At 37.1% G+C, this 11,975-nt stretch overlaps 1 protein-coding gene across 1 annotated transcript; it reads left to right on the top strand.

The window, feature by feature from the left end:
• Window positions 1-8,146: 8,146 nt before the first annotated feature.
• Window positions 8,147-9,085, top strand: LOC102887763 (olfactory receptor 52H1-like). The gene has a single exon (XM_006915730.1). The coding sequence runs from the start codon at window positions 8,147-8,149 to the stop codon at window positions 9,083-9,085; it is 939 nt and encodes a 312-aa protein (XP_006915792.1).
• The last annotated feature ends 2,890 nt before the right edge of the window (window positions 9,086-11,975 follow it).

Genomic DNA, 11,975 nt, shown 5'->3' with positions numbered 1-11,975 from the left:
TAAGTTTCAAAAATTAATAATAAATATTTGCTCTACTAGTTACCAAAAATAGAAGCTCTCACAGTGTCTCGCGAAAGAGGTTTTTGTGTTCTCGGGAGCACTAGGGTCATTTTACTGAAGTGTCGTTTATCAAATCTCAGATACCACGTGCTGCTAGTCAAGGCTACTGCAGCTCTGCCAGTGATAGATGAGTGTGTGCGTGAGACAGAATTTTATTGTAATTCTGGTGTTGCTACATATTGGCCTTAATCAAGTAAACTCAATTCTACAGGATTCAGTTTCTCATGTGTAAAAAAGAAAAAAGAAATTTGCCAGATGTAGTAGTATGAAAATTAAACAACAGAATGTTTTTAATAATTTCTGTCATTTCTTGACCATAAGCAATAATCCAGTATGTTATCTATTCATTTTTTGGCTTCCTCTCACTGTGACTACAATAAATGATTTTAAGAATACATATTAGTTTACTTTCAGCATTATTACTCTTGCTTTAAGAAATAACTTGGAAGAATTATAGTTTTTCAAAATTTTAGCTAATAGGAAAATAAATGTTTCTGTACAGCTGTCTATTCTTATTTTTTTTATTATTTTACTGCAGTAATTCTATTTTATTGAAATGGAATTTAAATATTAGCTTTGTTTTCCCAGCATTTAAAAGTTATTTTTCACAAGTATATAGTAAGAGTCAAAAGCACAAGTGTGGGATTTCTTAACAATGGTGTAGGTAAGCGTTTGTTGCCCAGGTCAGCCTTTTGCAGTGAAGCGAGAGTTCTCAGGAACAAAGAGAAAAGTCTCTTTTTCTCATGAGATGGGGGGGGGGCATTATTTCTGCAATGCATGCTCATTCAGGGCTTGGTGGGAACCCCATGTCTTTTTGCATTTTTATTCTTACCTCTTCTCCAATCAAGTTCAGAGCTGGTGTAGGTAAGCGTTTGTTGCCCAGGTCAGCCTTTTGCAGTGAAGCGAGAGTTCTCAGGAACAAAGAGAAAAGTCTCTTTTTCTCATGAGATGGGGGGGGGGCATTATTTCTGCAATGCATGCTCATTCAGGGCTTGGTGGGAACCCCATGTCTTTTTGCATTTTTATTCTTACCTCTTCTCCAATCAAGTTCAGAGCTAGAAAAAAAAAAAAAAAAGAAGTGTGCTGTTTGTGCTGTTTTGTCAAGTTCCCAACTGCCCCATCTTGGATGAATTTTGATGAGACAAGGAATCCAAGGTGGATTTTCCCAATGTCTCTCTTTGTGTGCATGTGCACATTTATATCTTAGCACTCATCCGTGGAAATGAGGGAAATATAAATTTTCCCTTTGACCTCTGCCTTCCGGTTCCCCCTCCCCGACCCCATTGCTAGATTGACTGAGGCTCTGAGTTACTAGTAATGTACACTCTTGAATTATTGAAAAACTGACTTTCCAGGGACAGTCATGTCTTCGTTTGCTGGAATACTCAATCCTCCAGTTCAGTATGAAGTACCTCGTTACAAGGAAAGACCTGAATTTTTATACACAATAGAAGAATCTATACACCAAGGGCCATCTGCCTTTTAACAGAGGCTCCTGCCTCCATAAATAAAACCTTCTGTTGAAAAGAAAATGAAATTTTCTGTTGCTCCTAGTTACATATTCTCTTACTTACAAAGTGCCGGAGACGGTTTCCTGGACTCAAAAAAGTCCGGTGGTCACCAAGTATAGATTTGCTCTATGCAAATCAATTCTAGGCCTTTCTCCTCCTCATCACCTGAACCTTTGAGTAGCAATCACACCATCTTGTGTTTCTGGGACCCTGGGATTGCTTGACCATCAATGAAGCAGATTTGTATTCACAGTAGGAAGTTTGGGTGGGTTCAGGAGAATCCCTGAACATAAGGAACCTTTAACCTGTAAGACCATCCAAGGACAATGTGTGGGTATTTAGGGCCATCCTTTAATAGTGATCAGAAGACTTTTCATTTGAGGACCTGAGATCATTATTGAAATAATATATTACCTGCATTCATCAGTATGGGATCTCAATGAGCTTTCATTTTGCTTAATGATATTGTGCCATCTTCATCCTGACTGCTAATCTCTTCATGCTGTCAAAACCTGGTCTAATCTTCATCTTAGCACTCATAGCCTACCTGTATTTCCCTCTGCTATGTACCTTCTCAGCTCAGGTAACTCATTTGACTCTCTAGGGTGGGAATGTATCAATTGTTCTCAATGTTGCTTTTCTGTAAGACCGTACAGATCCATTCCTAGATTCTGTAAGAGTTTTCCACAGAAAATCAATGAGATGTGTGTGTAGATGGATGGATGAAATGATAAATAGATGGTTGGTAGGTATAAATAGATAGTGTTTCCTCCTTTGCCTCTAACAACATCATAGAAATTTTTGTTATTTCAGAGCTGACAGAAGTTCAGAGCTACTGGGGTAAGAAGTTACAGGGTTTTCAAATCATCATGTTCTGATCCCTTTTCAGAAGTGTGGTTACTATTAGGTCCCATGTTCTTAGTTTCATGTGTCCCCCCCAAACATGCACACACACGACAGTTCTTAAGTGTCTGGCCCTCATCTCTGACCCATCAACCCCAGTTCCTCCCAGTCAATCCTCAGTATTCCTCCTCACAATGTCACAAGACACACAGGCCCTCTATAATTCACCTGAGTGTGTAGTTTTTTCTGCAGTGGATGTGACGCTGTATCCAAGTCAATGCTATTTTGAATGTGATCATTCTGCGGATTAGAGGCAAGTGACAGTTGTGCATACTTTTATTATTAGGAATGTATATCCATGTAACTTTTTTGCTCTTGATGTCTTGGGCTGCCAAAATTTCTCTTTGGGGAAATACTACTGGGAAGCAGATGTGTCTGGGAAGATTGCCTGGATCCTAGGGTGTAGAGTTAAACAAGTAATCTCAATGAAAAAAAGAGCTCAGGGTTTGTTTATGACCCAAATGGAAATTATCCAAATGTTTACTTCAAAGCAGACCTGAAAATGGCTACTGGGATGTCTTAGAAGGCAGGAGAAGACTCTTCTGAACACTATAAATATTCCTCTACGACATTTCCAGCACCTAAAGATATTCCCTTGTGAGGAAAGGGAGCTGAGAGGTTTAACAGTGGTCATTTTAGAAATGAACACAGGTACTTTGTCTTTAGTCTATGAAAAGTAAATAATAAGAATGAAACTTTCTCTCACTTTAATAGAAAAATGGGACAAAACATTTGTTTTCAAGCTCTAAGAAAACAACAATTGTGGCATTGTGGTTCCTGAAACACTAATTACATCTTTGTGAACTAGAAAAAATAAATAAAAGATGGATTATGGTTCAAGGAGTTCATAAATCCATTGATATTATAAGTTACAGATTTGGAAAAAGAAAGTGGCAGCCTAGAAAAAAATTAGCTCCTACAGGATTTTAACAAGTTCTTTCACATAGAGGATTAAAACTAAGGTCACTATTTACAGCCAAAAGTGGTGGACACAATTCTGGATCAAAAACATAAACTAAACACACACACGTACGTACACACACCCCCAAAGGCTGCTGTCAAACCACCTTCCAGAATTAAAGTTTATGGAAAGGGACTTTTGTCCAGAGATGTGAAAGGATATAGATACATTCTGCAATCAGGAGCTTAACCCATCTTCCTTCTGTCTCAGTAACTGGATCTGTAATATCCATGAAATCATCACTGGGTCAGGATCCGAAGCCACCACACTAAGCTTTGGTTCAGGACAGAGAGCCTAGGAGAATAAGATGAGGTAACTGAAGGGAAGAACACAGAAAGAAATTTAAAGAGAGAAGTCAGAGGGGTTCCCATTCAGAGTGACACTGCAAACCACCAGGATATATGGAAATGTATCTGTATATATCAATATAGACTCAATGTGTAAAATATTAACTAAGAAGCAAGATGACATTAGCAAAACAAAATGAGACATTTAAATGTATCTATTGTGACTAACATATCTAGAGATTAAAATGAATCAAAAATAGTGAGTTTCACACACATAATTTAAAAATTATGAAACTTGGTGTGGTAAGCAGAATAATGGCCACCCAAATGCTGTCCTCATCCTAAACCCCCATGATTATGTGAGATTACATGGCGAAGGAAATTATGTTTCAGATGACTATCATAGACTCAGTAGACTTGAAAACAGGGAGATTGTCCTGGAATACCAAGGTGGCCCAAATGTAATCACAGGGATTCTTAAAAGTGGTAGAAGAAGGCAGAAGAGCACAGTCAGACGGAAATGTGAGCATGGAAGAAAGGCAGAAGTAACATTGCTGGCTTTGAAGATGGAGGAAGGGGCTTCTAGACGCTGGAAAATACAAAGAAAGAGATTCTTTTCTAGAATTTCTAGAACAAAAAGCAGCCTTCTTAACATCATGATTTTAGCCCAGTGAGACCTATGCTAGACTTCTGAACTACAAAACTGTAAGATATTAAATTTGTGATGTTTTAAGCCATGGAGTCTGATAATTTATGATAATAGCTATAGAAAACCCATATCCTGCATTCAACAAAAAATAGTATTTTTACTTTTTGTTGAGTTATTATTGACATATGACATTATATTAGTTTCAGGTGTATACCTTAATGATCCAATATTTGTATACATTGCAAAATGTGTATAGTAAGTCTAATTAACATCCATCAAATACATAGAAAATTTTTTCTTGTGATGAGAACTGTTAAGATCTACTCTCTTAACAACTTTCAAATATGCAATGCAGTATTAACTATAGCCACCATGCTGTACATTACATCCTCATGACATTTATTTTATAACTGGAAGTTTGTACCTTCTGACCACTTTCACCCATTTTGCATACCTCCCGCCCCCACCTCTGACAACCGTCCATCTGTTCTTTGTATCTAAGAGCTTGGTGTTTTGTTTTGTTTTTAAATTCCACATATAAATATGATCATATGGTATTTGTATTTCTCTGTCTGACTTATTCCACTAAGTATCATGTCCTTAAGGTCTATCTATACTGTCACAAATAACAAGATTTTATTATTTTTATGGCTTAATAATAATATTTTGTTTTATATTTATAACATGTTTTCTTTATCCATTCATTCATGAATGAAAACTTAGGTTGTTTTCATATCTTGGCTATTGTAAATAATGCTGCAATAAACATGAGGAGCCATATATCTTTTAAGTTAGTGTTTTAACTAATTATTGAGGAAATTAAAAGAAGGCTTAGATCATGTTTATAACATAAATATACAGTATTATAAACACATCAAATATCTCCATATTAATATATAAATTCAATATAAAAATAAAAACCATATGTGTATGTATATGTATGTATGTTTGTGCATGTGTGTGTATGTTTGTGTGTGTGTGTGTGTGTGTGTGGGTGTGGAGAAAATGCTTATGAACCTTATATGGAAATGCAAAGTGCAAAGAATAGCTAAAAAATTTTAAAGAAAAAGTTGGAGGTCTTACTTTCCAATATCAAGACTAGAAAATTTTGATTATATTTTACAGTATTGGTACAAGTTTATACAAATAGACTAATTAAAGAATACCTCAAATACAAGAACATACTTAGGCATCTGAGAAGTTATATCAACTGACTGTGTCTGAATAGTCAATAGACTCTCCTTGGGACCCAATCTCTACAGCCTACTAAAATCACCAAGCTACATCCCATCTCAAGGGAAAGGAGTTAATATGGTTGATTTCATTCCTTGTCTGGGAATGGGAAATGGAGGGTCCCATATGATCTAGTTCTATCTCCTGGGTATACAGGAAAAGCATAAATGTTTTCATTTCACCTCTTACAGAACTTCTACCAGCTTAAAACTTTACTTGTTTCCTTTTAAATAGATACTTCCTATTAATTCTATAGAGCAAGAGAAAGAAGACAGTTTGGTGAGTTGAAAACTACACTCAATTAGGGAAGAAGTAAACCTTACACTGTCTATGTGATTTTATCCGATAAGGTATCCTTGCATTTACCTAGTGTCCAAGGGCACTAGGATTGTGCCCTTGAATGTGTGTCTCTGGGTGGAAGGAGTTATTCTGATAGCAATGATTCCATAATTTGACAGATGCTAGCAGAAAACTATTGATTTCAAGTGAGACCAACTAAAGTAACCAGTTATACAGCAGGGAATTCATCAGGAAAGAAGCATTTTGGATAGAAGTACTGAAGTCTGAATAGGTTTTGACTGCAGCAGAAGACCTTGGTTTAGATGTTTTCTCTTGAGCACTTCCTTCTCTTTTAGTTTTAATGATTAGTGTTTCATTTTTCTCCCCTTTAAGTTTACTCCCCATAACCCTGAGGAAATGTGCTTCTTGTCAGGTGGCAGTGAGTCTGTGCTCCAAGAGACCGAGTTGCAATCTAGCCTAAATTATACAGAGATTTTGGGGCTTCTCAGTCTACTTGCTTTTCATACCACAGGAGGTGATATGAACTCTGTTGTTATCGTTATTCTAATAAGATCAGTGTCTCTGGGATTTTAGTCCGTATCAAACCTGGAGAGGTAACTTAGAATATTCATTCGTTTAGGCGTGGGGGCGGGAACTGCCTTTACACAGTGAGAGCTAGTTCCACTTTCTGGATAGATGTTTTGTTCACTTTGTCTAACTAAGGACTCTGGCAATGTCAAAACCATCCCCTAAATGAGAGAGACTCACTATTTAAAGCTGTGATTGGGGTTCTGGCAAAGATGTTACAAAATCCTACGTCTTAATCCATTCTTCCCTCCTTTTGCACAAAACTACAGATTCCTGCCAAATGCAATAATATAGAGTTGTTATGACTTATCCAACAAAATCTGCTTTTGTTCCTCAAAAGCTGTTGGGATGACTTTGTAAATTTATTGGCGAGGGTAAGAACTAAACCTCTCCAAAACTGTTCTGAGGATGGCTCAAGTTATGCTGGGCCTCGCCAATTGCTGCACTCCCTGCTATCACTGTTGCTGATTTCCTTTCAAATATAGCTAAAATAAAATATAATTTAACAAAAAAAAAATACTTTATAAAATAGATCACACAATGGAATTAAATCTTAAAGGATATTTTCAATACAAAAAGGTACCTCCAAAGGCAGACTCTATTTAGTGCAAAGCTAGAAATTCCCAAAGACCAGTTCCAAGTACTGCAGACCACAAATGAAAACATTGTGGTGAAACTTAGTTGTTCTTTATTTCATCTCTAAGAGGTGAGAATCAACTCTGCTTAACTTTGCCTAAGCCAAATAACTTTGGCTGTTATCTATTATGGAAGCATTGCCAGTCTGACTGATGGTTAGAGCTGTCTCCTTTACTAATGGTGGGAAACAGAGATCCTACAAAGTTTAGGGTATTACCCTTGAAGACGTAAATCATCCTCTGAAATCACTGCTCTCTGCCTGAGTCAGAGGAATGCTTCTTTCTTGTTCCTGTGCATTTTCTGGTAAATGTGTTCACATATATTCACATCCCAGTAAGCATCCATCCTAATCTGAACTGCATTTTAATACCTGTGTTACAAAACCTCCCATACCTCCCACAGCACTGGAATATCTTTTTGTTCCCTTTCTTTTTCATTATTTTTTTTCTACTGCTTCATTGAAATTCTTCAGCTTGTTTTATAAAATCCATTTTCTGAAACATAACATTTGCTCTATAAAGGTCAGTTACTCCCTCATTTACTATTTTTATTCTCTCTCTCTCTTTCTCTCTTTCACTCTTGCTCTCTCTCTCACTCTTTCTCTCTCTCTCTCTCCCTCTCTCCCTCCTTCCCTCACACACACCTCCTTTCTTCTCTTCACACACTTTTTTTTTTCCCATTTGGACGGGGGCCTATTTTACATAATCTGCATTAAGACAGGGACACAGTTATTTAGGTTTAATCATATGAAATTGCTTAACCAAAAAAAAAAAATTTCCTATGGTTTATTAAGAAATGTATAATATATAAAGAAATGAAGGGCCAATGGGAAATAAAAAGGGCAATGGCAAGTCAATTCCGTAGGTGCTAGCTCATCCAGGAGACAGGAGGTGCTTTTCACGTAGGAACCCCGAATATGACAGTTGCAGTCCTCAACCATGTACAGCACCGGTGTAGAACTGTTATCTTTCATAGCCCATTCTGACAGCTGATTTGTTCTCAGGACTCAAAACCCAGCAGATTCCAGACAGAAGAGACTATGTATAATTTGAGCTGTTACAACCCAAGTTCCTTTATCCTTGTTGGAATACCTGGCCTGGAGAAGTTCCACATCTGGATAGGGATTCCCTTTTGTGTCATCTATGTTGTGGCTATTGTGGGCAACTGCATCCTCCTCTACCTCATTGCAATTGAGCGCAGCCTCCATGAACCCATGTTTTTCTTCCTCTCTATGCTGGCTGTGACAGATCTCATCTTGTCCACTGCTACAGTGCCCAAATTGCTCAGTAACCTCTGGATGGGCTCCCAGAAAATAACCTTCTCCGGCTGTCTCACCCAGATGTTCTTTCTCCACTTCAGCTTTGTAGTAGACTCAGCCATTCTATTGGCCATGGCATTTGATCGCTACGTGGCAATCTGCTTTCCTTTGAGATACACCACCATCCTGACTCCTCGGATGATCATCAAGCTTGTGATGAGCATTGTTGCAAGGAGTTTCTCCATCATCCTACCAGACATTTTTCTGCTAAAACGGTTACCCTTCTGTGAGACACGTATCATCCCACACACCTACTGTGAGCATATAGGGGTTGCTCGCCTTTCTTCTGCTGACATCTCCATCAACATTTGGTACGGATTTGCTGTGCCTCTTATGACTGTCATCTCAGATGTGATATTTATTGCTGTTTCCTACACCTTCATCCTCCGTGCTGTCTTTCAACTCTCATCCCAGGGTGCCCGCCAAAAGGCCCTTAGCACCTGCGGCTCTCATGTCTGTGTTATCCTTATGTTTTACACACCTGCCTTCTTCTCCATCCTTGCTCATCGCTTTGGGCACAGTGTCCCTCGAAATGTGCTCATCTTATTTGCCAACCTCTATGTGGCTATTCCTCCTGCTCTAAATCCTGTTGTTTATGGAGTGAAGACCAAGCAGATCCAGGACAAATTTATTCTCCTTTTCTCTTTGCAAAAGAAATAAGGAGTGGGGAGGGCCACTGAAGGGGCTATTGAGGTAAAATTGATTAGGTTAAATTTAATATAACATAGGAAGACATAAAAATAAGGTTATAATTCCTACTAATTTGAAATTTTAGAGTCCTACCCATGTACAAAGTATAGGCAGGAGTGAGAAGGGAGAAAGAAATTCTTTGAGACTTCTAGAACACCAAGGGTTTTCTTGGTTTAGTTTTCTCACCATTTATATGAAGAAGGTGATGATGTGTGTAGAAGAGTACTAAGACTAAGTTTTACATCTTTCTTATTGCTAATTTTGAGATATTTGAAGGTTAGTATTTCCTAACATGCAACTCACTCCTGTGTTTCTCAGTTTCTGAATTAAAAAAGTCTCCTGCTTTCTCTCTTTAAGTTGCTCTCAGTTCTCTCTACTACACCTATCAAACACTGCTTCACACTTTATTCTCGATGCTATACATTATTAATCCCTTTTCCTGTGTCCTTTACTTGCTTTATTTTTTCACTGCTACTCATCTCACATTACAGAGTTGATCATCTTCTTTAACTATTTTAAATTGTGTGCTCCAAGCAATTTTCACTACCCTTGGTCCATATTTTACAAGTATTAAATATTTAATTAAAAATAATTATGAGAGTAATATTAGTTAATTAATTTCACAGATGAGGAAACTGAGAATTATAAAGATTACAGAAAAACAATTAGTAGATTTAGGATCCAAACTTAGGCCTGTCTGATTCTGAATTCTTTTATCTGATTGCTTCCCAGGTATCTACTCACTTGAATGGCTTACAAACTTCTCAAACTTAATTTCTCCAGAACTGACCTGGAAACTTACTAATTTCCTCCGTAAAAAGTACTCTCCCTTTTCTGTTTTCCTTTACAGTAAGTGGCACCATCGCAAATATGAATTCCAAAGCCAGAAACCTGTGGCTTCTTCTTGATTTATCCTATATCATCTCCAACAAAATTATCTCAATATTTGAGTTGAATATTTAACTTTGAGGTGCTTATAAGTCATTCCAGTAGATAAATACGTTGCATTCTTACCTTAGTCATGGCCATCGACCTGGTGTGGACACTTATCTATTATTCGTCTCTCAGAGAGTATTTCAAAGTTATCTTTTTAAAGGATTTCCAGCCCTGTTTCATCCAATCCACTCACTCTATAAAAGTCAGAGTGATCATTTTACAATTTATATGATTGTGTCACTTTATGCCTTGAAACTCTTCAATAATTCTATTGTCCTCAAAATCATACATAACTGTTGTCCTCAGGATCACTGCCGGGAATGGAAGATTTAATGAAAAGAACAATCTTCCATGAGACTCAGAGCCTTGTACTTAATTTACATTTATTCACACTTCATTTATGTTTATTTTCACTTCATTTGCACTTCCCTAACCAAGCTAGTAATTTCAGAAGTAATATTCTTCTTTTTTGTTGTCCTACTCAGTGTCCTGTTATTTTACAAAAAAATAAAATTTGACGTGAATGTATTGTGTGTTGGGTGGAGCTGGGTGAGAGCCATCTATGTTTCTCTTAAGAAACTATCCCAGGACAAAAACATCTATTTTCTAAAATGTCCACTAGAAAGAAGCTATACATTTAATCAAGATGGACATATTAAATTACTTGGGAGTAAGAAGTAAAGCCCCAAAGGTGCTTACATTTTGTAGGCACTTGGTGATTTGCTAGGGACCCAAGCACATGTGGGTTGGACAAACAAACTATGCAGCAAAAGGCAATGGTAAACCACTGCTGCATTTTCTCTTCTCAATCTCTATGTTCCTTGTCTTTTTTACCTTGAAAACCCTATGCAAACTCGTTCATGCCAGGAGTCAGAGCTGACTGGACACCAGATAACAACAAGCAGTAAAGAGTAAAATTGGCATAATAAGATAAGATCCTATGTGTGCATAGATGCGTGTGTGTGTTGACATTTTCTTTGCTGTCCGTAGTGCCCTTTCGACAGTTCAGAAGAGACACATGCAGGTGCTGCTCTACTCATGCCACTATTCTAAACTGTCACACTTATTTGCTTATGTATTTATCTGTCCACATCTATATTATGAGTGCCTTGAAGGCAGAAACTTAGTCCTAGGGAATCTTATACTCTGTCTTATGAAAATACATAGTAAGAAAATGGTTTCATGCATATTCAAACTTATCATAAACCCCTTCCTCTATGCCACCCTAACTTTTCCTTTCTTCCTTCTCTATCTAGCTTAGATTCCATAGTATATTATTTTAATTGTTGTCTTAGTTACCCTAAACTCAACTTGTTTTAAACTCAACTGTCTCTTCTATATATTCAGTTGAAAAAAATTCCAGGAATCTTAATGAAGTTAGCTCTGTATTTTGGAGAAGTTGGAGAAAATGACACAAGGGGGCAGACTGATACTGCTCTTAATAAATTAAGACAGTACATCACCATACTTGCCTGGTTTCACTCCCCAAATGCATCAAATTTTTTCTTGTCTCTACCACTTGCGCTTTCTCTTTATTTTTTGTTTGGCAGTTCCTATTTAGGCTTTAATTAAACATCCTTCTTCAGATATTTTTTATTTAATCTTGTATGTTAGATTAGTATCTCATACACATACTTATTGCATGATATGCTTTTTATTTCAGGATTTATCTCAATTTTAATAAGGTGATTGCTCGTATACTTAGTTGTTTAATGTCTATCTTCGTATGTCATTGAGGACCAGGTTAGCATCTGCCTTGTTTACATTGCATTCCTATCACCTGCAAAGCTCCTAGTTTATAATAGGCATGCAATAAATATGTTCTGAATGAAAGAGCTGAAATAAATGAGTTTTAATTAATTAATAAAATCTCTATTTTAGCATGATGGGAAGCTGCCTGGGTTTGTAACTCAGTCTAATTAGA

The sequence above is a fragment of the Pteropus alecto genome, unplaced genomic scaffold (genome assembly GCF_000325575.1).
Source record: "Pteropus alecto unplaced genomic scaffold, ASM32557v1 scaffold395, whole genome shotgun sequence".
Classification (NCBI taxonomy): Eukaryota; Metazoa; Chordata; class Mammalia; order Chiroptera; family Pteropodidae; genus Pteropus; species Pteropus alecto.
This window is presented reverse-complemented; position numbering and strand designations above follow the sequence as displayed.